Source organism: Stegodyphus dumicola, chromosome 2 (genome assembly GCF_044657685.1).
Source record: "Stegodyphus dumicola isolate Sdum_Otavi_A_Nest chromosome 2, ASM4465768v1".
In the NCBI taxonomy this organism is placed as follows: domain Eukaryota; kingdom Metazoa; phylum Arthropoda; class Arachnida; order Araneae; family Eresidae; genus Stegodyphus; species Stegodyphus dumicola.
The window spans coordinates 191,573,122-191,587,284 of record NC_140769.1 but is presented as its reverse complement, the minus strand read 5'-3'; the positions used below and the strand labels follow the sequence as shown (position 1 = coordinate 191,587,284).

The window sequence follows — 14,163 nt, the reverse complement described above, 5'->3', positions numbered from 1 at the left end:
CGAGTGTGAATTAGCATTTTGCAGGAATATTTTTGGCGATTCACTGACAAATATGGCTATTTTTTGAATGGGTTCATGAGTTATAATTTTTTCCTATTTGTAATATAAATAATGGTGGGAACTCGAGTTTCTGAACAAGAAGTGAAACATAAGCATTTCAAAATTATTTCATTTTTTGTAATGAAGAGCTCTCAAAGAACTTTCCACTTTTGGTGATGTGAATTCTTTTATTAAACGGTTCTAAATTTGGCGATTATCAACATTTTGGCGATTTTAAAATCGGTTTCTATAGAAAATTTTTAATTCCGAGATCTGTGAATTTTTTGACGATTTTTTTGTTAAATTTCATTAAAATAATGGTAATATATTGGAATTGAATTTAAGAAATAATATTAAAATAAAGTATTTTTATTTTTCTTTGTCATATTATAAAGTTCCATTTTGGCCATATATTGTACAATTTTTTGAATCTGAAAAATAAGCAAGGAATAATGCTATAAAGCACAGTTTACAAAACAGTTTTTAGCAAAAGTAAAATAGCTGTGTAATTAATTAAAAATGTCTTTAATTTTTTCATGTTAAGAATTTTTCCCATTTCTCAGAATGATCAGAATTCTCAGAAAATGCATCAGTTTTCTCTATAAAATTGATTTCACACTTTTTTCTTCCGATTTTTTTAAAAAAACATTTCTGGCTTTTTGCTGTTACAGAATTGGTAGGGGTAATTTTTCTTTAGGATTTTAGGCATTGAAGCTTGGAAAGTTTAGAAAGATTTTAAGGCAAATTTTTAGACCCTCGATTCTAAAAGATTCCAGAAAAATGTGATAAAATGAATGTTTCCGGAGTGTAAGACAAGTGTGTTTCTGACCTTCACTTGCTCTTTGCATTAGTTGTGTCAGCTCTGATAATTTGTAATTATTAGTCTTTCCATTACTGCTGCTGACATTTGAGTTTATTATGACAATAGAGTTACTGAACCAGATTAAATTGAAATTAAATTGTATAGTCTTTGACCACTAGTCCATATTTTTAGTTTGAATTTGACTCTTCTTGTTTAATTATATCACCACAAACTGTAAATGATTTTGTTTGCGTAAGAACAGGCTTATATGTTCCAAGTTCGTTTTGAATAAGAAGCTTATTTAAACCTTTATTTAAATTTATTATCTGATTTATAGTTACTTTCAGACATAGTGATAATTTGTTCACGTCTGTCGGGGGGGGGGGGGGTTGTTGGACTATTTAACTTTTACCAGATCAAATAAGCCCTCATAGGTAGTACATTGTGGAGAGGTTAGCAGTTGGGAGATAAAACACACAGAAACTAATGAGAACATTGTTTTGCATATTGAGACAAATTTCTAATTGTTAGAAAACATGTTTAAGGAGAAGGAAATCGATATAAATTAGCCAAAATGTCTGGGCAGGCCTTCAAATTAAAAAGACGCATAATTATTTTGTTGAGTTTTATGTTTTGTAGATTTTAATGTTTAATTATCCTAATATTGTTTAAAAATCAATGTCATAAATTGCATGTATTTTAAACTGTGAAATTTTATGAGATTGTGATATTAATAGGGTTTTTTTAACAAATATTATTCTGGAATTTTCGTTTGGCTGGCATCAGTCCGCCGGACCGACAGTATTAAAGTTAAAAAATAAGTATAGTCTCAATGAAATGTAATCAAAAGTAGTTTTAATGAAATTTATTGAAACATTCTAAACAAAAATACGGCTTAGCTTTACACATATTACAATATGAAACAACTATTTTGGTTACATTTTTGGCTATCTTGCATCCAAATAGTTTTGAATTGTCATCATAACATTTCGAACAATACTTTTGGACTTTATGTGCGTCTCCTTCCTTTTTGTATAATTTATGAATAATTTAAGTCGGCAATATTGCACCGCTTGATCGCAATATTGCCACCGGCTGATCGCTGCCGGCTGAACAGAAAGGACAACAAATTCGGTGCCGAGCTCAACGTGTTAAACCTTTACCGTGGTCACAAGGTAAAACACAAAAATATAAAAATTCATGTGAAACTTATTCTTTGCATCTAGTGAGATTTAATGCAAAACAACTTATCACCGCTAATGCTTTAGTGGCCTAATAGAACCTTAAATTCTATTAACTGAGTTACAACCCCTGGAACTCTACACGAAGCTATGATACTAACAGCGTCAGACAGTGGTCAGCTAACTTTCAAAACTTGCTAACTATGCCTACATCAGGTCTTTCAGGTTTGTTCTGATTAGCAGGTCTTACTATAGGCGAGCAGGAGTGGTGACAACAGCCAGTCTTTTGTTATGAATCCTGCTGATTATGATTTTAATGCTCATTTTAACCTATGGTGCTTGACATAAAATCTACTTACTAAACTTCTAGACTGAGCAAGTGTGTGACAAAAGGAGACATTAAAAAAAAAAAAAAAAAAAAAAGCTAACTGTTAGTAAAATGTAACTAAAATGTCACTTATCTTCTTTCAGATATGTCCAGTTATTATGAGTGTAAAATATTTAATGCTACTTGATAAATTTCATAAAATTATTTTTATTCTCAAAATATTAATAATTATGTTAATTAAGTTATGTTTAATAATAATGCAAGCTACTCACATTCAGGCATAGATATAATATTTTTAATTGAATTTATTCAGTTCCCATTTGCTCATAGGTCCTTAATTTTTTTCATTAATGGTCCTTAAAAGTACTTAATTTCCTTGTGCAGAAATGCGTACGAACCCTGGATATAGTTTTGCAGAAGTACATGGGAGTTTTTTAAATTGAAATTCTTTTAGAGTTAACTTTCAATTTTATTCAACAGTAAAGACTTAATTGTAAGAGTTGGTAGTGATAGATTTTACTTTTAATTTAGAGAAGAAGAGAAATAACAGTCAAAAGTCGTTAATCCGGACACCCATAATCCGGAATGATCTATAATCCAGACCTCAAAGCTACAAACTTTCTGCGCATGCGTCGACGCATGCGCGTAGTACTTTTATGCATGTCATAATACGTTTACACATGCGCGTTTAATGTTTAACGGACGGTATAAGCTAAGCTAAAATTATCTAATTATCCATTTCAGTTAATGTTGCAGATTGCGTTGTTCCTTAATCTTCGAATTGGATCAGGCTTATTATTTTTTGAAGACTGTTAGAGCAATTTTATAAAAGTAAGCTTGAACTTTTGATTATGTCAAATAGAATTTCTGATGCTGGAGCTGCCAAAGGATCTACGAAGCGAAAGTATGTTTCGATGTCCATCAAACAAAAAGTGGAATTGCTGCAAAAAGTGGATAAAGGCATATCCTTTGTTTCTCTAACCATTCCGAAATCTGTAAATTTCACGCTGCTCTGCGGGGAGGGGGGGAAACGTCACAGCGCGCAATGAACTGGAAGTTGATCTGTCAGCACTATCCTTATCTTCAGGGCAGATGTTTTTATTTTATTTGGCTTATAATTCCTTACTAAATGTAGTATTTCATCTCGATGTACTCCATCTTTGATATGATTTAAATCAAATTCCTCGTCATTATAATTTGCTTCTGGTAGTGATGAAAATGACACAGAGGGTATTGAAAACGAAAAAATTTTGATTGACAAATTAGTCGGTATTCTCGACACAGCAATTATAGAACTTGAACAGCGGAAATTTGTAACTGAACAAGAAATTATGTCTGTTTATAGAATTAAAGAGAAAGTATTATCACATAAAACGAAGCAACTTAAACAACTTACATTGAAAGAAATGTTTAATAAAGTAAACAAATAAATATTAAGCTTTTTTTTTGTAAATTTTGACACCGTTTAGATCATAATTGTTCTCTATTTCATAAATTACGGTTTCATATTTTTAATTTTATAATTTCTGCATGCCATCTTACCAGATTTAAACTGATGATCTATAATCCGGAATCGCCAAAGTCCCGACGAGTCCGGATTAAAGACTTTTGACTGTATTTCTGTTTTAATAAGTAGCATAAAACTGAATTTAGTTAGAACTTCTGTTATCAGGACCGGATTCAGAAATGTAGCTATGTGTGTGTATACATATCCGTGCACGTACTTATATCCATGCATACTTGAACACATACATGCATGCATATATACAAATCCAGTCCCGATGAGAATTTTTCCGATTTTAATTTCTCTGCATATTTCTGAAAAATTTAAGATGTAATGTTGCACTTCAGTTATTGCATTAGTCTTGATAGTTGCTTTGAATAAAGTTTTGATTTTCCGGCTCAAAAGTGCATGTTTTTTTTTTTTTTTTTTTTTTTTAATTACAAAAAAATTTGTTAATTTATATGGTTTTTAATGCTGATGTAATCCATGTCATATAATTTATATGGTTTTTATTTGCAGACTGTCAGGCCCAAATACGGCTACTGAATGGGCAATTGAAGGCAGGCGACTTGTGCCATTAATGCCTCGTCTTGCACCACAGACTGCCTTTACTGCTATTGCTGATTCTGTTGCAAATGCACAAGCTGCCAAAAATGCAACTCTGCCTTTGCCTGGAAAAACTGGCTGTAGAGAAAGTAATATTTCATAGTTTTCTTTTAATGTGTTATGTTAACAAGATTTAAATACTTTAAAATTGTAATTTAAAATTACAAATTAATATGACAATCAAATCAAAGTATCTTACAATGGAAGGAATACTTCATTTTTTTAAAATTATTTCTTCATTTGCAAGATATTTTAATTTTACTATTGCAATAATTTATATGTTTGAAAATGAAGTTTTATTTTTGTTCCACGAAAGTAAGAATATTTTAATAAGCTTAAGTAGTTTTAATATATGCATATATTGTAATTTAAACATTAATTTTGATTACGTTGAGGGCAGCATAAAATATTGTATGTTTAATTTGGTTGTGTAGTTTTTAAGCATTAAATATCTTCTGCAAAACTGCCTTAAACATCTGTGCCCTTTGAAAATAAAAACCATAAATTTTTATAAAAGGGCATCAAAGAAACCTTAAGTGCTTTTTTTTCGTAAAGTGGAAATGTTCTTCTATGGATGGAAATGGTATCAATTTCATTTGGTAAGCAAAATCAGGAATAAATATGTCTTTCATAAAAGCAACATGGCACAATGTGAACTTTTGTAAAGGGGATACTTGTATTTGAATATGAAACTGTCTTGTATTGAGTCTGCTTTAAATAGTTTAACCAGAAAAATTCAAGAGCCGTGAAAAACATCATCAATGTGATTGCTACCATTTAACAAAAAGTTCTGGACTACCACTATAACAACAATTGCATCATTGGGATGGAAAAGTTGATACTGACTTTTACGGTAAATACTGAATCCAGATCTATTAAGACCCATCTCCATAAGGAGATATATCTGCAAACAATTATTTCTGTATGTTTGGTTGTGACTGATGCATGTTGATACCTGCCTGTTGAAGAAAATTAGAGTCAAAGAAATACAAAGAAAATTATATTAATCTGATAATCTACATTAGGGTATTGTTTAATGGATCCATTGAGAAAACACATCATAGTATCCAGAAGTGTAAAGTTTAATGAAGACAAGTTGATGAATGATGATAGGAAGTTTATTTCAGAGAATTTTAATTTTTCTGAAAAAGAAACTAAAGATTATGAGATAAAGGATGAAAGATGATGATTAGGTGAAAGCATTGGTAAAGATAAAAGCGATGTGGATATATTTCATAGTAAGAAAATGAAAAATGCAAGTCCCTTAAGAAAGAAAAAGCTGCCAATTAGATATCCTGAACAAGAAGTGTATGAAGCCATTATTGCTAATGAAGAAACATTGTTGTATGAAGATATATCTATGTTGCCAGATCATGAACAAACTGTGGAAGAAGGCTTTGTATGAAGAAATGCAGGTTATGAAAAGCAATGATGTTTGATGTCTAGAAGGAGTTCTAGAAGAGGAAAAGATCAATTTCATGCATGTGGATTTTCTGGCTTTCATCTTCTGGCTTTCAGCTTCATGCAACAAGAATGTGTTGCTTATAATTATGCTTATTCACCTATTATCAATATTCTTGCCTTATGTTTTAGTCCAGTGATTATTTTCCCTGAAAATTTAACTATTTTTGTCGTAGGTATTAAAACTGCTTTCTTAAATGATGATCTAAGAGAAATAATTTATATGGATCATCCAAAGGATTATGATGACTGTTGTAGGAAATGTAGTTTATATGATTTGAAATCACCGGAAAATTTCATCGAAAAATTCACTGAAAAAAGTATGAAAAATTTCTCAATTTCGTTATTAAAAATAGGTGTTGGGCAATTAAGCAGTAAGCTTTATATTTTTATTCACCATAAAAGCACTTCAAAGGTAATTATTATTCTTTATGTGGGTAACTTGCTAATGGTTGGATCAAATAATCATGAACTTGATGTAGTTATTGAGTTTTTAACTGAAAAATTTAAGATGCCTAAATTTCTGAGTTTCAAGAGATACAGTTAAAGTTTATGTAACATAAATATCCTTAGATTAAGAGTTTTATATCTTGTCATTGTTGAAAAGTTCTCATTGAATTGCAAAGCATGTTCTCTTTAGTGGAGCCTAAATCTGTGTCAGCGAATTTCTGAAGTGATTTGCTTCTAAAAGACTTTATCAAGAATTTGTTAGTTCTTTGATGTATGTAGCTTACATGACTAGACAGATACTTTATATGCAGTTAATTGTTTGAGTCATTTGGGAAAAAATCCTACTGTTATTGCATGTGTTCCTAAGTTAATTTTTCATTATTCTAAATTGAAAGTTGTTTTCGAAAGGAATAACTTAAAATGTTTCACTATCTTAAAGGAACTGCTTCTCCAAAAGAAATTAGTGTATCAAAGTGTAGTGAAATTTTTCATTTGTCTGTGTATGTTGATGCAGATTGAGGGCAAACCCTCACAGAAAATCAATTCCTTGCTATTGTTAAGAATTTTGTACATGGATAGATGATTTTAATGCAATTATATCTGAATGCTCTGTTGGAAAAATAAGAATATATGGTCAAGTCTATTTAACATTGAGTAAATGGCTATCTCGCTAATTTGGCAAGGTATCGCCAAGCTGGCAAGGGTTTTGGCGACTAATTTTTTACATCAAACTTGACAACATTTTGGTCTCATGTGTAGCTGTAATCGTAATTCTGCCCTCATATGCCTTTCCATAATTTTGAAGCAAAAAGTACGAGAAATATCTTAGTGGTCGGGTGAAAAATATAATAAGGCCGGAGAGAACATATGTCCTCAGTTGTTGTTGTGAGTTGTTAGTTTAGAACAACTTCAGAGTATTGAAAGCTTCAATTTTTAGGTACACTTTGCTTCTGTTGTGTTTAACGTTCTTAGTAGTTTGAAGTGCAACTGTTGATTGTACTTTGTGTTATTTGTGAACATGTGTATGAGTATTTCTGCAGAAATTTCTGGAATTCTGAAATGTTTTTTTTATTTTAAAATTTATTAACCTATCATTTATTTAAATTTTATCAACCTATCATCGGACCTAAGTGCATTCAATCTATTATGAGCCCATACACACCTAACACTATGTAATCATGTTAAATGATTATTCTATATTGTCGTGTAAGAAAAAAATTGTATTGCTTTGTCCTCAACAGAAAATGTAGTTATTGCTAAGGTGTTCAAGTTTTATTGTGGCTGAAATCTGTAATTAGTGAAACCTTGATATTAACAGTATCTCAGTGTATGAAAGAATAACCAGTCATGTGTCAAGTGCATGTTTATAAAGAATAATTGAGGTAGGTAATTGCTAACTTGTTAACTAAATCTTTACTGAAGAATGAACATTTACTTTAGAGTGGTTTAAAGTTATATTAATTTAGTTCTGAATATGATTAAGGGCACGTTTGTGGATCTAATTGCATACCCTGTTTTATGGCAATAGTATTATTTCATGTTTTAAAGTGATATGTAAAACGTTTTTAAGTTTGTGAAACTGTATTAAGAATAATTGATGGATTTGGTAAGTTTAGGCATATAATAAATATGGGTATCATTAGTCCAGGTATGTACAGAGTACCGAGTAGTATGTAACAGACAATCTTAGTAACTGTCATTGCTGGTGTCTGTTTTATTGTGCCAAATCTTATATATATATATATTGTGTGTATCGTTTGCTGTGCATATTTAAAATAAACCTCTATTTTCTGTCCAGCAGAACATCAGAGCTATTATCTCAAAAAACAAGTAAATAATAAAAAATTAAATACCAAAAGAGAAGCATTTATGTCTTCTGGTATTGCGGCTCACAGTGCATAGTTGGCTATTGCTTTAGAACTTTTTTTACTATTTATAATACTAATTATATGTAAAGTAATTTCCGGAAGAAAGGCCGCATCAGCGTAAACGCCGCACTCGAGAAAAATGGCGGGGAAAAAATTAAAATTACACAGAAACGCCGCATCAACGTAAACGCCGCACTCGAGAAAAATGGCAGGGAAAAAATTTAAATTACACAGAAACGCCGCAATAGATTAAATTGCGCGTGACATCGTCGTGGGCCGTATAGATGCAAAAACTCAACCCAAGTCCTGATATATGACATACCATCTCCCTTCGGAATAGTCCTTTGTTTAAAAATGATCATCGGCTTTAGCTTGTCACCGTTTGCAGCACAAGCTAATACACATGTAAATGACATTCTTTCATGCCCCGTCATAAACATAGATACAGTTTTTGCACCAGTTTCATCAACAGTTCTGTTTGCAGGAGAGTCGAAAGCTAACGACATTTCGTCCATATTTATTATCTGCGACCGAAGAAGTTTTTTTTTTTTTTTGTCAATAATAGCTGTCACATATTTTAGAAAAGATGACTTTTTATCATGCCAGTCCATTAGTAATTGTTGCCCGACCGTTGTTCTAGTACGCACAGAAATATTTTTTCTTTTCATAAATCTGCTACACCTCCTTTGAAATCATTTATGTTCATTCGTTTTGCTATAAATTTTGCTTGTAAGCGAATTTTTACAGTCGAAATTGACATTCCCTTTCCTCGTTGCTCCTTTATCCAGTTTGCAGTGTCGTCCTCTAGATTTGGCCACCTTACAGTACCACTTCTTTTGGGTCGTTTCTGTTGTGGCATATTTTTAAGAAGTGCTTTTTCAGTTCTCCAACGTCGAATACATCTGTCATCCACTTCAAACTTTCGAGCTGCTGCTCAATTTCTAATTTGTTCAGCACGTGAAATTACATTAAGCTTAAAACCAGCAGTATAGCTTCTGTGCTGTTTAGGGACATTTTCAAAAATTTTCCGCTCCCTTCTTTCTTAAAAACTATCCAACAAGTACTTGTACCCAAACTGATGGGATCTGTATCTGGCAGAATGCCAAGAAAAATCCATTCATGCTGAAAGGGGAAATACGTCAGAGTTCGTTATTGCGAGGCAGGTGGAGTCGTGTCCGTCTTTGTTTTCAAATTTTTTTAAATTGCAGAAAAGGCAGGGGTAGGAAGAGGATGGGTCCTGGAAGATTCATCGAATGGCAGAGGAGAGAGACTATTCGAACTGATGAGGATGTTGATTTGAAAGGGGGAAGAATGTTATTGTTCTGAGATCTCGTTTAGGGTGAATAAGGCATGTAAGTCCGTTCAAGGGAAAGAATGTAAACAAAATAACGTTCGCAAAAAGCAACTGAGTGGTCTTTTGTGAGGGAACAGCACCAGTCTATGCACAATGACAAGGCCATCCAAACTATGTACAATGACCATCATAGGAAATATTTTATTTTTAGTGCACGTAAACGCCGCACCCGCTGAAAATTTAAATTTTAAACACGTAAACGCCGCGGCATTTCTTCCGGGAATTACGGTATATCAATACATTGATTTATTAAAATTTGATGCTGTTACTGATAAATATTATGCATTTTCCCATTTTTATCTTAAAAGCTGCATTGTTGTTGTTTAAATGATGTGATTTAAAATGTACTTAAAGTATATGTAAATATTAATTCATCTTAAACTATTATAAGTTCACCCACTGTTAAGTATCTCTTTTTTTTCAGTGAGCAATGGTGGGGAAACAATGGTCAGCCGTAAAAGGAAAGAACTGCCTACTGATTCAACAGAATCACCATCAAAAATGAGTGCACCAGACAACCAGTATTTAAACAATTTATTCCCTTTTGAAAGTACTAATTCATCAGTTCCTGAGCCTTCTCAACTGCCTGTTTCACAGAGTTGTGAAAGTTTTCCAGTTACTGAGAGTGTCTCTCAAGTTTCATGTGCAGACTTTAATGCACCTAAAACCATGTCTGTATTAACAACATGTGTTACTTCAGCTTCATCACCAATCAAATCTTCTCCAAAGGTTTTTATCTTTATGTGCCTGCCCTGTTTGAAACTAAGAATAGAAATATAATTTTATGTGCATGATTCACAGATAAATTCAAGTTGAGCTTTTATAATATTACAGTTTTATAAATTAATATGAATTAGTAACTTGTTATTTTTATGGTACTATCATATTATTCTATCAGCTGTAAAACCATCACCAAGCAGCAGCATGATTTAGTGCCAATTATGGATGAGTGTGATGTCACAACACACTCATAACATCTATGCTTTTTTTTTTTTATACAGCCACATATGGGCGATGCAACAAAAAAAAAAAAAAAAAAAACTGTGACAAGAGAATATTCATTCAAAAAAGAATGGAATTAAGAGCTGTGGAATCGCATTGGTGATTGCATTCCGGTTCATTTACAGCGAGTGAGTCGTGAGAATTAACCTCTTTTGAAGGGGCAAATGAGCAGCTCAATATGGCTGATAACACAGGAGTAGATTGGAACAATTGCTTGCAGGAAGTTTATAGTTTTTTAATACGTTTTTTAGAATAATGATGATTTATGCGAGGGCTGGATTAATAATTAAAGAAATGTAAAAATTTGATAGCAATATAAACACATTATAGTGCTCCAAAGTGAAAGGGGACCGCAGAAATATTTTACTAGAACAACTGGGAAGTCTTTTTTTTTTTTTTTTTTTAATTAGCCATTTTTTTTTTGGTACTAGCCATTTTTAGGCTTTCTTCGCTACTAAGCGCCAGAAGTGGTGATCATTTTATTAGGGAGGCACTGTTGCCTCCTGTGAGGGAACAGACATTCTAAACAGAGCTTCTATAAAATTAGGGAGTCTAACAAAATATAGGAGTCAATAATGAGTTTTAGGTAGTGCAAAATTGGAGTCGGTTGAATATTTCCACCACAGTTGGTATTAGATGGATTGTGCAAAGAGACTGATAAATGTTTTATTGTAAGAGTTACAGATAGAAGTGCTGCTCAGAATTCTGCAAGATATTTGACGCAGCTTTGTTGGAATCTGTTGGGTAGAGGCGAGCGAACGTTTTTTTTTCTTATGCGCATGCGTATTAATTATGATGGCGCAGCTGTCTCTTCTCCCGACACATCCGTCATTCGAGCTTCGAGCGTAGGGATATGTTGAGATGCTATTTGCTGTGTGATCTTTTTATTAATTATTCATGTACATAAAGTGTGTTGTCCTACGATGGCTTCTTTACTCTAAATATTGGCCTCTGAACAACAAATGGTAGCAGAGCGTGGTTTTGTCAAGAAGAATTGGATATAAAATACCAAGTCGAAACCGAAACTGTCTTAGTGGAAGCCAAAAATGGAGAAGTGGAACGTTCCCGAATTAACTGGAGAGAACTATTTTATTTGGGCATTGAAAATTAAAGCTGCCTTATCACTAAAAAGACTTGACTCGGTAATTTCAACAGTAAAACCAGAAAACTTAGACGAGAAAGATGAAAGATTGTGGAATGAGAAAAATGCTGACGCCGTAGCATATATAAAACTTTTACTATCGGATCAACAGGCACTTCAGTTCTCCACAGAAGAGAATGCAAAAATTCTTTGGGAAAAAATAAAGTAAACATTTACGGGACAAGCCAAAGATCGAAAAATAGATGCTGGTAATGAGTTAAAAAATTTAGAAATGAAGTTGCATGAGTCGGCTAATGATTATATCGCAAGAGCAAGAGGAATAGCAACTAAGTGCCAATCGCTAGGACTGGATGTATTTCCTCGGGAACTGGTGTTTTACACAGTTCGTGGACTTCGTGGAAAATTCTCTCGAATTAGGGAAATTGTAAAAACTCAGCGGGAAAAAACAATTGATGAAGTACTCGAAATACTCCGTGAGGAAGATTCCGTTCACAATTCAACAGATGGGAAACGACCTGATGGAACCAACGCAGAGGCGTTCATATCAAGGAGGAATAAAAACTATAAGCCAAGAATTTGTTACATTTGCCGACGGCCTGCTTACATAGCAAAGGGCTGCTATTACAGAAACAAGAATCCAAAAAGTGAGTTATCCAAAGGTAACAAGGAAAGAAAGAAGTCACAATCTACAAGTGTGAACGTTTCATCTCATTCTGATGAAAGAGAAAGTGATTTTGCTCTTCAACTTACGCGGGGGAAAAATGATGAATGTGATAAAATTTGGTTGCTGGATAGTGGTGCAACTGGACACATAGGAAAAGACTTTTTTTGGTTTCATAATATTACACCAGAGGTGAGGGAGATTTACCAGGCAGGTAAACATTCAAAAATATTTTCAGAAGGTATTGGTACTGTTAGAGCAAAAATTATAAATACAAAGAATTCTATTTTTATTAATTTAACTATTAGTAATGTTAGTTATATTTCTGATTTAAGAAGTAACTTATTGTCACTCACTGCATTAATAGATAAAGGATGTAAAATTGAATCAAGGAATAATTCTGTATTAGTTTTTACTAGGTGTAATTAATTACATTTAAGAATAATGGTAGGCTTGAAGTTAATTTAGAACCATATTATAATTCTGAATCTTGCATTGCTTATGATTGAGCTGGTAATAATTATGAACTTTGGCATAGTAGATTGTGCCATTTGAATCCAAAATATATGCTTAAAATGAAAGAATACATTGATATTAATGATGTAACTAATTTTAAGTGTGAAACTTGTGACATAAGTAAAATAACTAGAAAAAGTCATCCAAATATTGACATTAACCAGAGTTCAGAAATTTTAGAATTAATTCATTCGGATCTATGTGGCCCTGTTCAAACTGAATCAATTAGTGGGTCTAAATATTTTATGATCTTAGTGGATGATTTTTCTGAAATGTATTTTACTTATTTTCTTAAAAGTAAAAGTGAAGTATTTGACGCATTTTATAAATTTAAAGCTAAGTATGAAAATTTAACTGGTAAATGAATGAAACGTTTAAGAACGGACAATGGTTTAGAATTTGTAAATCAACAATTAGATAATTATCTTGCTAATTCAGGTATTTTTCATGAAAAAACAATTCCATATAACAGTGAGAGTAATGGGAAAGCTGAACGGGCAAACAGAGTTCTTCTAGAAAGAGCTAGGACATTACTACATGAGAGTGAGCTTCCAGTAAAATTCTGGGCAGAAGCAATTAATTTTAGTACTCAAGTATCAAATTTAACACCCCGGAAAGGAATAGAAAAAATTCCTTTAGAAATTTGGACTGGTAAAAAACCCAAATTAAACTATCTAAAAAAGTTTGGATGTGTGGCATACTTTCACATTCCGAAAGTATTGCGAAACAAATTTGACATACCAGGGATAAGAGGGATAATGTTAGAATATCGTATTTATGATATAGCAAGTAATAAAATAATTGAAGATCAGTTCAATTTAACGAATCTTTAAAAGGTAGTAATTATATGGGGAAAAATAAAACCTTAGAAACTTGGGATATTGAAGAATTAAAAGGAAAGGGAAACTAAGTAGATCAAAAACCACACCTCGAATTGGTTGTTACGGGAAATACTCAAGCAAGCAAATATGATGACTCATCGAATTTCGAAATCGCCGACATGAGCCGTTGTAGCGGGGGTCCAAACATCTGATATGACAGGGGGAATAAAGTCCAAACATCTGATAGCTATGAAAAAAGTAATAAATATGGAAATAAAATACCATTAAGACGATCCATCCGAGAGGCTCAAATCAAAACAACTAGGCGTCAAGTATAATCAGTAATGTTCCGAATGATTTTTCAGAAGCAAAATAAAGTGCCAATTGGTATGACTGGAAATCCGCAATGGAAAAAGAATTAGATTCATTACATAAGCATGAAATGTGGGAAACAGTAGAGAGGCCTGA

At 32.5% G+C, this 14,163-nt stretch overlaps 1 protein-coding gene across 4 annotated transcripts in view; it reads left to right on the top strand.

Moving 5' to 3' along the window:
* Positions 1-14,163, top strand: part of LOC118200638 (uncharacterized) — a 122,982-nt gene that overhangs the window by 38,480 nt on the left and 70,339 nt on the right. For all 4 annotated transcript variants that reach the window (XM_085811592.1, XM_085811590.1, XM_085811593.1 and 1 more), the window contains 2 exons: positions 4,374-4,549; positions 10,018-10,322. In XM_085811592.1, coding sequence (XP_085667718.1) covers positions 4,374-4,549; positions 10,018-10,322 — 481 coding nt within the window. The remainder of the gene's footprint in view (positions 1-4,373; positions 4,550-10,017; positions 10,323-14,163) is intronic.